At 41.7% G+C, this 13856-nt stretch overlaps 1 protein-coding gene across 3 annotated transcripts in view; it reads right to left on the bottom strand.

Moving 5' to 3' along the window:
* Window positions 1–13856, bottom strand: part of mdga2a (MAM domain containing glycosylphosphatidylinositol anchor 2a) — a 61503-nt gene that overhangs the window by 7222 nt on the left and 40425 nt on the right. Inside the window, exons 9-14 of one of the 3 annotated variants that reach the window (XM_047611731.1) lie at window positions 12260–12532; window positions 9021–9169; window positions 6966–7143; window positions 5917–5937; window positions 4897–5052; window positions 3828–4217 (exon numbers count right to left, since the gene is read on the bottom strand). In XM_047611731.1, the coding sequence (XP_047467687.1) occupies window positions 4177–4217; window positions 4897–5052; window positions 5917–5937; window positions 6966–7143; window positions 9021–9169; window positions 12260–12532 (818 nt within the window). In that variant the 3' untranslated portion in view covers window positions 3828–4176. The other 2 variants (XM_047611732.1, XM_047611730.1) reach the window with 2 other exon arrangements.

Here is a 13856-nt window from a genome sequence, read left to right as displayed (position 1 = left end):
CATGTACATAATATAATGGACTGTATGTCGAGAGGAGCCTGAAGGCCTCAGACAGGAAACATGATTCTGTTCAGGTTTATAAATCAAGAAAGGACGTAGTGTTAGTTTAGCTTGTCTGAGTAATGACGCTAAATCACCAGTATATAACAACACAAAACAAGTTACATAAATGTTTCACACAGATTTGTTTCCATTGTTAGCTTCTGTTGCTACTTTAAGCTGTTAAAGTGGATTAATCCATCATCCTGATTAATGTCATTAATAATCTGAACCCAGCGAAGCATCTGCAGCAGAACGACTGTGAACGTGTCTCAGTTTGTCCAAGTAGCGTTAGCGTTAGCACCAGCTGATCCGGCAGTGATAAAGATGGAAGACGCTAAACAGCACGTTGGTCCTCTCCATGGGACATTTGAGGACAAAGACACCAAGAGGGACCAGTGGAGACACATAAAGTATCATCACACTCTGCAGGAAGGAGTTTTCTTTCCAGCTTCAAACAGCACATGAACCAAGCCAAGCATACGTTAGCCGGGGATTCTGCTAGCACTTGGGCTAACGCGGCTAACAGCTGGAGACAAACCAAGACAAACCAAGACAAAGACAAGCTGCCAATGCTGCTGCTAATATGTGTCCACTCATTGTATCATGTACTCATTCAGGCCGGTTCTTGTAAAGAACACACACAAAAATAAATCAATAATAATGATCTGATCAGATTCAGTTCTGCAGATTGTTGCAGGAACAAAATCAGTCAACGAATCAATCCAACGAAGAGACTCCAGACCAACGAATAAAATGAAAGGGAGGATCTAGGTCTGGTTTCCAGGCTGTAACATGGTCACAGGTAAATATCAAGTCGGTTCCAGGTGGACGAGGCCTAAACGTCTGCATGAAAACTCAAACAGGTCCAGTTATTCTTGTTCAGCTTTGTGTTTTGTTGGACGGAGAAACAGTGATACAGTTTTATCCAACAACCATTTGCAGGAAGTGTGGACTTTCCCTGCTTCTGTGTTGGTTGGGTTTCCTCCACCTGGGGCCAGGGTTTGATGGCCAGGTGTTGACAGCCAATCACATTAGATTATTTAGCCTGGTCTCGCCTGGAGCGGAGGCAGCAGGCGTCCTCGGAGTCGACAGGTCGTGAGTCACGCTCTGCTTTTTTTTTTTTTTTTTTTTTTTTGCTCTGTGGTGGTTTCTCTCTGACGACCACGTTTCCAGGTTTCAGTTTTTCCTGAAGCTCAAACAAAGAGTCGCTCAGCCTTTAACACAACAATGATGTGGTGGTAATTAATTAATGAATCTACTTAGACAATACTCCCACGTTTACTATAACCAGTAAATGGTTAGACACTGACTGTATTTAATTGGCTCTGGACCTTTACTCTGATAAAACTTCATCTGGAGTCAGCAGGAGGAGGTCGAGGTTGATGGAGGACGTACAAAAACCTCAACCCTCACACCAAAGAATCTGGTATTATTATTATTATCGTATTGTGCACATTATTAAATTAAATCTTTCCAGTTACTCCTGATTGAAATAAATGTTCAAAGACGTCAACGGACATTTTGTTTTACTTCATGTGTACCATAGAAGATGCATGGAGGAACGCTTCCTTTAAAGTGAAGCCAAAGCAAGTAGAGCTCCCCCTGGTGGCTGGAGGCTGCAGTTTAGTTCATAAGCTCCTCCCCGTCTATGTTAGTGGACGCGACGTCAAATAAATTCTATTCAAGGATGGTTTCTGTCGTTTTATGTAGTTAATATAATGTTGATGAATGTTCAAGAGTCAAAGTTTTGGATAAGTTTAATTTTAGTTTAGAGTGAACCGTGTGTACAATGAGTGTGGAGGAAGTGTGGGCGGGGCATCAATATTGTGGCTCCGCCCACAGACCGTACTGATCAGAATCTGGCTCAAAGTCAAAGTCAGAAGATGGCGCCGCCCTTATGATATGATATAATCCTTTTATCTCTGGGTAAATAGCATCAGTTTGGACCAATGGGAGGAAGTGGAGACGTGGCGTCCATATTTAAATACAGTCTATGGTGCCAATGAACATCTAGAAAACTATTACTACTTATTTTATTTTAAATTTGATATTTTACAGAATGAAACATGTGAAAGTGTCCAAATATTTGTGTGCAGAACAGAAAACGTTTCCCTAAACTGCTGTAATTTATGTATTAGTGTTAATTTTCGTCATGTTGATTTGACTAAATATGAGGGAACGTGTTTAATCTCTGAAACCTTTTAGGAGAAAATGTGAAGGAAAGTGTCTCTGATTGACTCATAAAACGTCAAAGTTTTTGCTCAGTGTTATAAAGTAAATGAACACACAGAACTCACAGCTCTGGACTGTCATCATTATGTGCAAAGTGTTTTATCTGTGGGATAGAAGCTATAGTTATCTTAATCAGCTGAATGAACACTGGACAGTTTGACAGGTCGACTCACGAAGCTTCTTACAGATCCAGTGTCAGTGTGACGGCGTGAAGATAATTCACTTGGACGCGTCTTCCTCTAATCAGGCTGTGAAAGTCGGCCTGACACTGACATGCTGCTTTTTTCCCGATAACCGCCCTCTGCATGCGTGGCCACAGACGGATGCCAAACCTCATCGGACAACGTGGCAATTTAGCAGCATGGTGTCGAGATGAAACGTCCAGACTGGAGGTGTTTGTTCCTCCTGAGTGAGGCTTGTTCTGTCTGAATCCATCACATCAAACACATATTTAATTCCTGTCTGTCTCTGCCCGCAAAGAGGAACCAACTTTAGTTCAGCTTGTCATGAATCTGATTGATTCTGCGTTGGGAAAGTTCTAGCGAGTTAGCTGCTTGCTATCTCATGCTTTTAGGTAAAAAGCCTGTTGTGCTAAATATAAGGCTGCAATGGAAGCAACAACTAGTGTTTATATTCATTAATGTTAGCGCTTCTTCTGCAGTCAAACACTATTTAACCCTTCTGCTAGCTGAGAGGCTAATTTTACCAAGTAAGCTAATCATTAGCCTAATGGCATAATTGCCAGTGAGACCTACTGCTACAATGTCAATAAAACTACTAATGTGCTGATAAAAATGGTGTTTTCTGAAAACAAATGTGACTTAGGCGATTATACTTTTAGGCTAAAATATGTGGCTATGCTTTTAGCCTTACAGCTAGCAATTATAAACTCACTAATGCTGAGGAGTGGATTTAAGATTAAACCACCATAGTTTATGTCCACATGATGATAAAGCGGAATTCACACAGATTATTATTTAATATATGACGAGTTCTTTGCTAGTTTTATTATGTAAATAGCCTTAATTCATTTGTATTTCTTAGTTTTACGCATAGACTGTATATAAATATGGACACCTCTCATTCGCTAAACTGATGCTATTTTCCTGGGGACACGGGCGGCGCCATCTTGTGAGTTTGGAGTCTGATCAGTACGGTCTGAGGGCGGGGCATCGATATGGTGGCCCCGCCCTCAGACCGCCCCTCCAGAATCACAATGCCCCGCCCAAAGTTTCTCCAGACTCGCTCATGTTTTTGTTTAATTAATCCTACGCTCGGCTCTGCCTCCACCAGTTACAAGGAAATGTTGGATTATACTATGAACTTATTTTCTAAAAAAAAATATTTTTATAACTCTCACTGTCCGTCAGGAATCTTTCTGGAGCTGTTGACATGGCAACTGGTGGTCGCCATTACGTCACATCCTGTTTCTGTAGCATCAAATAATGAACTAAAACTAAAAACTAAAAGTTTAATAAAATTTATTTGCCCCGCCAACTAGCATAGAGGGGGTGGAGCTTATGAGCTGTACTGCAGCCAGGGGGAGTGGTTTCAACACAGGAAGTCGTGCGCACTGTTGCTAGGTAACTACTGGAGTCTAAACAAGCTAACGAGTGGAAAACTTGTGTCTATAATAAATATGTCAAACATGTCACAAGTGTCTCTTGGAACCTACTAAAGCTAGTTGACTAGCTTGTGTTAGCATAGATTTCCCTGTTATTACTAATGCCTTGTGCATTTATACGTTTTAAAACACATTCACTTTATTTTACTGTTGTGCTGTGATTCTGTTCAGGGCTTTTGTTTTTGTTCCATCTAAATAGTTTAAGTTTCTTCATTATTATGATGTTGTTTTTAACAGAAATGCCAGAGGTGGATGGTTGTTTCCCTCATTTATTTGTGTCACTGCCAGTTTTTAACGCGTTCTTCCCCCGGAGGCTGCGCTGCAGAAAGAAACTACATTTAATCCGATGCAGAACAAAACGCTGCAGTGTGTCCATCATGCTGCTCCCATTCAGTCAGGGACGACTCCTCGGGCGGCGTCGCTGCTGCTTTCTTATTTCCAGACTCTTGTTGTGTTCAGAGCGTCGCCGTCCTCACCGGTTCGATGCCCGTCCAGCCGTCCGACCGGCTGATTAACAGTCAGCCGTGAGTTTTAATCCTCAGAGCTGCAGGAGAAACTCTGGGATCCAGGAGGAGTTTGGTCTCCACCTTCCTGACATGACACCAAACCAAACTTTTCTCTGCACAACTTCTTCCTTGTTACGTTTCAGCGTCTGTTATCGATAAAACCGGTTTCATAAGAACAGTGAGAATAAATCATGAATCGAGCTCCACTGGAGAAATAAACACGATCAGGACGTGAATCAGCTGCTGTTGGTTTGAAGTGTCGACAACATAGTGGAGTAGAGTCGAGGTTTACAACAAGAAGTAAGTGAATGAGGGAATAAAAGTTTTATCCAAAACAATATAAACGAAGGAAGGAAGGAACTGAAGCAGCTGGTTGGATGAAGCGTCTTCTCTGAATCCATTTTCCTCGTTAAACCGTGTTAATGAAGGTGTGTTGATCAGAGTTAGTTGCTGTGTGTCGTGTTGATGAAGGTGTGTTGATCGGGTCGGTACCTTGTCTGGAGCCCGTGTGGTCCGAGCTGGGTCCGGTGTTGGGCGTGTACTTCGTGTCCCGCGTGGCGGCGCTGTGACGCGTCCAGTCGAACTCGTCCGTTTTGTCCTGAGAGAACAAACACAACGCCTCGTCCTCGAAACCACACTGGAACTCCCCTGAACACACACACACACACACACACACACACACACACACACACACAAGAATTACAAAAACACACACAACCAGTTCATGGAGACACATTTTAATGAATGATCCAGTTTTTTTTTTGTTAAAATAAGTAAAGACGACACAAACACCACGAGAGACGTCGTATCAGCTGCGTTCAGGGTTTATATTCAAATCAAATATCAGAAGCTCAGGATCCGTGCGGCTGCAGCTTTACACTCTGCTCTGATTCCTGCTTGTTTCCAGGTCAGCTGTTCGATGTTTGTGACTGAAAAACGAGATTAGTGCTGAGAGTCTTCACCGCCTGCACGTCTTCACTCAGCAAACGCAGAATCCGGCTTTAACGCTGGAACTATGACGTCGGGTCATTGTTGTCATGTGACTGTGGTTGTGTTGCTGCTGCTGCTCTCCCTGTTTTTTATCTACACAATCTATCTGTTTTTATCTGTATTAAATCATTTGATCGTAATAACTTGGTTTAGTTCATCTGGATTGTGAATAAAACATAACTAAAGGTAGTTTTACTTTATCAACCACGAGCTCCACATATTTATTTTCTGATTCTAGTTCATTGGTCTTATTTAGCGCAATGTTTATGAATAAATATGATTTAGTGGTAAATTCCTCATACCAGGAACATTTGGACCTAATCTCAGGTTCCTAGCTCCATTATTATTATTTATCCAAACTTTTCACTAACTTTAAAGTCGTTCTATATGAGACGGTTTGTGTTGCTGTACTTTAGTATATTTAGATACAGATATTATAGATATATTTATATTTAGAAGAGAAGTATGTTTTGTGTGTGTTGCTATGTGTGTTAACGTTATGAGGAGTGGACGGATACTCACTGAGATGTGGGTTAACAGGAGCTGTGGAGGAACAAGAGACAAAAGAGTCGGATCAGAACATGACGACATCTAAACATGAACCGATAAAACACAGAAATGAAAACACATCTTTAGACGCCTCAAAGTGAGGACCTTCCTTCCTTCCTCCCTCCATCGTTTCCTTCCTTCCTATAAACACTGATAAAGCAGCAAACACATGGTGCAGCTGTCGGGATCCGTGTGAACAGCTGTTGTTTCGTTTTGAAACGAGCTCGTGCTTCGTTACCAACCAGCACTAATTAACGAGCTGAGAGTGTGAACTTCTATCTCTGTGAGGACCAGCGTCAGGATTCGTGTATTTAACCCTTTTTATTGAATCTCCGTTTCTACAGAGTGACACAAACACATCGCTGTAAAACCACCTGCTTTTAGAGGAAGTCAGTGAATGACTCTTCACTCCAGCAGGGGGCAGTGTTCAGGATGCAAAATGGGAAACAGGAGGAGCTACTGTTACTTATTGGGCTCCTTCCTTCCTTAATTGTTTCCTTCCCTACTTCCCTGTTTCCTTCTTTCTTTCCTACATTCCTTCCTCCCCTTCTTCTTTACGTCCTTCATTCTTTCCTCCATTTATTTTGTCCTTTTTCCAACCTTTCTTGCTTCATTCTCTAAAACAACTTACATGAGAAATAACGTGTGAGAAACTTTACAATTTGTTCCAAAAAATCTAAATCTAATCTTTTTAAAATGTAATTTTTGTTTAATGTCTTAATAAATAAATACGCCGCAGCAACACTTTGTCTTTTTGATTCTCAGAATTCAACAGATTTTAACGGCAACATCCTGTAGTTTAGACGTAAATAGAAGATAATTCTCGGTAAATTATTAAAGGAAATTAGCTGTAAATTGGCAAAAAATTACACATGATGCTTTTTTAAAGGTAAAAAAAAAATCTTCCCGTCTGAGGAGGAGTTTGAAGCTTGGTACAAATTGCGATATTTCAGCGAAGCCGTAAACGTTAAAAATTCATCTGACATTTTTGTTTGAATAAAATACGGTGTGAGGTAACGTACCGCTGTATGTGATGGTGCGTTCGGTGGCATCTCCCTCCCCGTAGCGGGTGATGGGGGTGAGACGGACCAGGTAGGACTCGGGTTTGACGAGTTCTGTCAGGTTGTAGGTCAACAGCTCCCCCTTCTGGATGGTTCCCTCCATGGGAATCTCCTGCTCCCACCAGCGGGACTGACCCATCTGAGACACACGGAAGAAAAAAATAAAATAATTTCGTGTTTTATTAAAGCTAAACCTCATTTCTTCATGAGTTTTAAGACATGATGTCCCCACATGTCTGTGTGTCCTCATGATGCTGGTGAGATCTCAGGTAAAAGAGCAGCGACCGCTAGAAACTGCAGTAAACACACACCTGAGTGAAATCAGCCCATAATTTAAACTAAACATCAACCTGAGTCAAACATGAGGTTGAATTTATTAAGACCTGGTCTGTCCCCACATGGACGGATGTCCTCATAATGAGAGTATACACATTTCTTAAATAAATAAACATAAAATATTTACACATTTCGCCCAAACACACAAAGGTATTTTTTTTAACAAACTGATTTTTGCAAGATGTTACATGATGTTTGAATTTACGTTTAGTTTTTTTGTTTAATTAGTTTTATTAGTTTCATCCAGAATTTTACCCAGTTGTAAAACGCTGATTCTTCTTCTCTGCTTCTTTTTATTGTCAGAACTTTCTGTCACATCATTTTAGATTTTCTAAACATTTTCTCATCTGTTTACTGATTCATATTTTGCATCTAGTCTGATTCATTTCAGATCAGTTTATATTAAAATAACAAACAAATCGTGTTTCCAGAAGATGCTTCCTCCAAGTCTTCAGCGTTGTTTTTTTGTTTATTTTTTTTTATCAGAAGAATCTGCAGAATCTACAGTCTATTAATACTGATACTCACCTGGAATTACAAGCAGATCTGATTTACCTGGGTGGTTTTCCAATGACCCGTTAATGACCAGTAAAGTTGCGGAAAGCAAACAGAATCTAAAGTGCAGCCGTAGTAAATAATGTTGCCCTACAGGGGGCAGTAATATGTTTCATGGACCAGTGGTTATGAACTAATTTGTTATCCTGTATAATTGTAGATAATAATAACAGTGTTCCTTCACAATGCAGCTCAAGTTTCCACTTTTATGTCTTATGTTGATATATTATTTTAAGTATTTTGTTTCAAAAAATAGCTAATAAAAGTAGCTGTTCATGCATTTATTAAAAAATAATGGATGCAAGTAAAATCTAAACATATTTAGTTACGCTGAGTTTTAAACTTTACTTTTTGAATTTAACTTTTTGCCTTTTGGAGCTTTTTCACTTTTGGAATGACACTTTAAGACCTCCCAAGTTTGAGTAAGAAACTAGTTTAACTGCTGTTCGAGGCTTTTCGTGGCCCTGCACATTTCTCATAACTGAAGCAGTGATTTAGCAGCTGACAGCTCAACTGAGCTTCTCTGAATCCGAACCTGGAGCCTCAGAAAGGAAGCGAGGGTTAAAACAGAGGCTGTGTCCTATATCTGTCAGACAGAGAGGATTACCTCCAGCTACTGCAATCTGGTCAGAAAGCATCCAACACACACAGCTTTGAGCTCGTGCTCATGTGAGGACGCTCGAGCGGATCTGAACCTCCACCCGACCCCGAATCCTGAAGCATCAGGTCCTTACAAACATGGAAGAAGTGTAGGTGTATGAGTGTGTGTGTCATGTGACCTGTGTCATGTGACCTACTCTCAACACAGCGAGGACACGTGCAGGATTAAAGTCACTGTAACATAATATCCAGCTTTTCTGCACATTTAATCAGCTTATGATGAAAAAAATGCTTCCTGACCCATGAAAGTTTCTTTTTGCATGATTTTTTGCAAATTCTTTGATTCTCATTTGTTATTTTTCTTCTTTATGTAAAGTGGCTACATATGTATTGAGTCATTGATTTATCATTGATTACTGCAGATATTTGAGGCAGTAATTGAGTTACAGACATAAACCTTAAACTAAACCAAAGTCTAGTGTCGGAACCACCCGGTCTGGCCCGGTCTGTCTGTTCTGTACCGACCTGCCTGATGCCGAGTCTGTAGGCCAGGATCCGGTCCACGCCGTTGGGCTCCATCTGCGTCCACTGCAGCTTGAAGCCATAGACTCGAGGCCTGTTCTGCCACAAAGCGCTGTAGGTGTCGTAGTAAAACTCCGGAGCGTAGGCCTTTCCTGGGGAGACACGGGGGTCAGAGTTCACGACATCACCACGTTCACTCTGTTTGTACCTGAAAGGTTTCGTTCACGCCTTGAGTCTGAACAACGTGCTCCAATCACAGGAGAGTATCAGGTCGTTAACAGACTCTAATCGTAGCCTCCCAGCTAATGGTAGCTCTTCTTAGCACCCCAGCTAATAGTAGCTCATCCTAGTCTCCCAGCTAATAGTAGCACTTCCTAGCTTCTTAGCTAATAGTAGCACTTCTTTGCATCCCAGATAACAGTAGCTCTTCCTAGTACCCCAGCTAATAGTAGCTCTTGCTAACTTCATAGCTAATAGTAGCTCATCCTAGTCTCCCGGCTAATAGTAGCTCATCCTAGTCTCCCAGCTAATAGTAGCTCTTTCTAGCCTCCCAGCTAAAAGCAGCTCTTCCTAGCCTCCCAGCTAATAGGTAGCTGCTCTTCCTAGCCTCCCAGCTAATAATAGCTATTCCTAGCACCCCAGCTAAGAGTAGCTCTTGCTAACTTCATAGCTTATAGTAGCTCATCCTAGCCTCCCAGCTAATAGCAGCTCTTCCTAGCCTCCCAGCTAATAGTAGCTCATCCTAGCCTCCCAGCTAATAGCAGCTCTTCCTAGCCTCCCAGCTAATAGTAGCTCATCCTAGCCTCCCAGCTAATAGTAGCACTTCCTAGCTTCTTAGCTAATAGTAGCACTTCTTTGCATCCCAGATAACAGTAGTTCTTCCTAGCACCCCAGCTAATAGTAGCTCTTGCTAACTTCATAGCTAATAGTAGCTCTTCCTAGCCTCCCAGCTAATAGCAGCTCTTCCTAGCCCAGCTAATAGTAGCTCATCCTAGCCTCCCAGCTAATAGCAGCTCTTCCTAGCCTCCCAGCTAATAGCAGCTCTTCCTAGCCTCCCAGCTAATAGCAGCTCTTCCTAGCCTCCCAGCTAATAGTAGCTCATCCTAGTCTCCCAGCTAATAGTAGCTCATCCTAGTCTCCCAGCTAATAGTAGCTCTTCCTAGCCAGTTGTTTTAGATTAATTTTCGGGCTATGCACTAGGGAGGGTTATTAGACTTTTTTTAAATTTCCCATTAAGTTAAAGTCAATCTTTTTAATGATAATGTACATAATGTTCTTAAACTACACCCCTGCATGTTTCTAAACTATGATCATGTATGTTGTCTCAGTAAATCTGTCCTTATTGAATTGGCGTAATCACGCACTATGATCACTGTTGATATTTATTAAAAATATAAAAGTGAGCAGATCAGTCGGGCTCAGTCATGACTTCCTTAATATTCAACATCAGTCAGCTGAGCTGATCAATACACATGAAGCTGTTCTGATTGGACGCTCATGACATCAAAGTATCTGAGATTGTGTCTGAGGATCTTAATCGTAGATGCTGAAATTACACCTACGCAAAGATATGGAGCCGAGCCAGAAACACAGCGCGGGTCGATATGTGGGATCAATACAGGAAGTGGTTTGTGTTCAAATTAATTTGAACGAGAGCGTTTGACTTCTTTCAAACTGAAAAATCAGAGAGCAGCGTCGGCGGGAGGATTTCACCACATCGATCGATCCATCTCAGAGTCCGCAGCCAATTATGTTAAAGTCTTTTATCTAATCTGTGGCGATAAAGACTTTTGTTTAACAACGTCTCCTTGGAGAAGAGATTGCGTGTCTTAATAGACTCCCTGCGACAGTCAGAGTTTAGTTTCATGTTTAATTTCTGTCACTTCCTGAAGCTCTGCTGTCGCCTCATTGGCCGCTGCAGGATGAGTGAGGTTTAAAAATGATTAACAACACAAACTTCACCTCGACAAATGACAACTCCTGGACATAATCGCCCGTCATTTTCCCATCCGCTCTCTCCATCCTTGGCTTTTCCACCTCCACCTCTTTAAAAGCACTTTCTGCTGCCGCCTGCAGAACGTGGCGGCGCTGCCTCGGTGGCCGGTCGCGATAAGAGGCTTTAAACTCGCGGGTTTTACAGGAAGTCTCTCAGCGCTGACACGGCATCTCTGCTGGGCAGCTCGTAATCAGGACGCCACATTTACACACGGGACTAAGACCAGGCCTCTGCATTCAGAGAACACAACTGTTTACCAACTGTTTACTCTTATTCTGACAACCTCGAGGCGTCCGTAAATATCAGGAAATAGGTCCTGGTCTGACAGCACCACTAGTTTTTGAAAGTCGTAGAATAGAAAAGATCAACCAAGTCACGACTGAGTTGTTCAGGATCAGAAAGAGGAAATAAATTAACAGTAAGGTCCCATTAGGCCTCACCTGTAACTAAGGCCGGGTATCGCTACCTTTCAGGCATCGACCCAAACCAGCCAGTACCAAGTAGTATCAAAACTACACCTGTCGAGTGATTACTGCAGTCGGTTCTGTTTGTACACAGATCTAGAAAAAAAATTATGGTTTCCATGGTTTTTCTTGCAGCCAATCACTGCGAGCGTTCAATGTCCCGTGTGATTGGTCCATCACCTCAACAACAGTTTGGCTTTTTGTGTGTGGATTTTCTGTGGTGGATTTGGTTGTTACGCGTCTCGAGATGCTACCAAAACACTCAGAAGTACCAGCTGTACCACACACCTGCTGGTACCAGCAGATGCATAAAACGCAACAAGATTATTTCGGGGAATATGAGCAACTTGATAAAGCACCTCATCAAACACGAAGGCAAATAAACTGTGTTTACAAGGCGTTGTCTTCTCAAACTGGTTTTACATATATATATAAAATTATCAACTATAAGAAGTGAAGGACTGACTGGTCAGATTCTCCATGTTTGATGAAGAGCTTCATCATGTTAGAATATTGGTTCATGGTTGTGATATTGAAAATTACAAATGATAATAATAATAATAATAATAATAATAAACTTAGTTGTGCAGGTTTGTACAGTTAGTCAATAAAGTAATTTGAGTACTTTCAAAATGTATTTGTGTAAAAATCTTTTGAATGTGAAGGAATGTTGACGTTTATACAACTGCTTTTAAAAAGAATTAAATTAAGCACTCAACTGATATCGGTATCGTTTTACTGGTATCGGTGCTGGTATCGACAGTTTTTAAGCCCCGCCCTACCTGTGACCAGAAAGGTGCATCGTCCCGCTCCGGCCTCGTTGGTGATGTCACAGGTGTACTCGCCGTAGCCTTCTCGGTTCAGGGCCTTGACGTGGTAGTTGGTGTCGTCGTTGTCGTCGCTGAACTGCCCGACGGTCAGAAGGCGAGAGCCGAGCTTCCACTCGTACTTCAGGAGGCGAGCCGGGTGAGCTCGCAGGAGGCGGCAGGTGAGGCTGAACGCCCGGCCGAGAGCCTGGCGGACCTCGGTGTACGCCGGCTCCACGGTGGGAGGGACTGGAGGACAAAACGGGAAAATATCAGGACATGCATGAGGACGCAGCATCTAAGTGTTGACTGTGGCGTGATTATCCACAGCTGATCAGACTCTATGGGCAGTGAATCATAGACATGAGACATGTTTTCAGGTCCAAGTCTCTTTCAAGGCTCTTTAGGACAAGTCTCAAGTCATTCGGGAGGATTCTTCAGTCTGCGGGGAAAACTTTTAGCCATCATAAGTCTCATAAGTCAGTCGTTTCATAAGTCACAAAGAAAAGTTCAAAGGTTTCCTGGTCTGTTTAAAAAAGTTCCAATTCTTCAAGGAAAACTATCAAATTTTAATTTTCTTAACAAGGTTTAACTCCAGTATCAAGTCAGTTAGGACATGTCTTTAGTCTATATCATTTCTTAAAATCCTTTAGGACCCTTAAGTCTCCAGTCTATCAGGGCCATTGTGAAGTCTTTAAAGAAAATATTAATCTCATCCAAAATCCCAAGTTTCCTGACAATTAAGAAAAAGGAAAAGTCTCAAGTCTGTTCGGAAAAGTTTCAGGTGAATCCATTCTCTGGTCTTTCCTGATAATTATCACGTTTCTCATGTTTCAGACAAATCTCAGGTCACATGTCATGACTGAGATACGTCTTTCAGGACGAGTCCTGAGTCCAGTATCAAATTTCAGAATTTCCAAAGAAAAGTCACAAGTTTGATAAACCAATTTCCAGAAAAAGTCAGAACTAGTTCCAGGTCTCCAAGGAAAAGTCTCAAGTCTGTCTGGAAAAGTCTCTGCTAATCCAAGTCTTCAGTCATGTATCAAGGGATGTCTTCAGGGAAAAGTCTCATGTTTTTGATGGCAGGTCAAAAGTCTGGTATCAAGTCTCCAGAGCCACAAAGAAAAGTCACAAGTCGGATGAACCAAGTTAAAGAAAAAATCAGAACAAATTCCAAGTCTGGTAGTTAAGGCTTCGAGTCTCTGGTTTTTCTTGATAATTATCATGTTTCTCCTGTTTCAGACAAATCTCAAGTGACAAATCTCAAGGAGTTACAGGTTTGTGCGAACAAGGCTTCAAGTCTTCAAGGGAAAGTCTCCAGACTCACGAATAAAAGCTCAACTAATTTCCCCAGCCTTCAATGAAAAGTCTTCTAAACTAATCAGAACAAATTCCACGCATCGAGACTTTCAAGACAGCGATTAAATCTCAACTCTTCCAACGACAAGTTTCAAGTTAATCAGGACAAGACTGAGACTCTTTGTATAGACACAATGTTTATAATATAATCTGATTTAAACAATCAAATAAAGTGAACAAAATGAACCGTGACTCGTCTGAAGTCCACAGACGT

Source organism: Mugil cephalus, chromosome 17 (genome assembly GCF_022458985.1).
Source record: "Mugil cephalus isolate CIBA_MC_2020 chromosome 17, CIBA_Mcephalus_1.1, whole genome shotgun sequence".
Classification (NCBI taxonomy): Eukaryota; Metazoa; Chordata; class Actinopteri; order Mugiliformes; family Mugilidae; genus Mugil; species Mugil cephalus.
The sequence above is the reverse complement of the archived record's forward strand: the minus strand, read 5'-3'. Positions and strand labels throughout refer to the sequence as shown.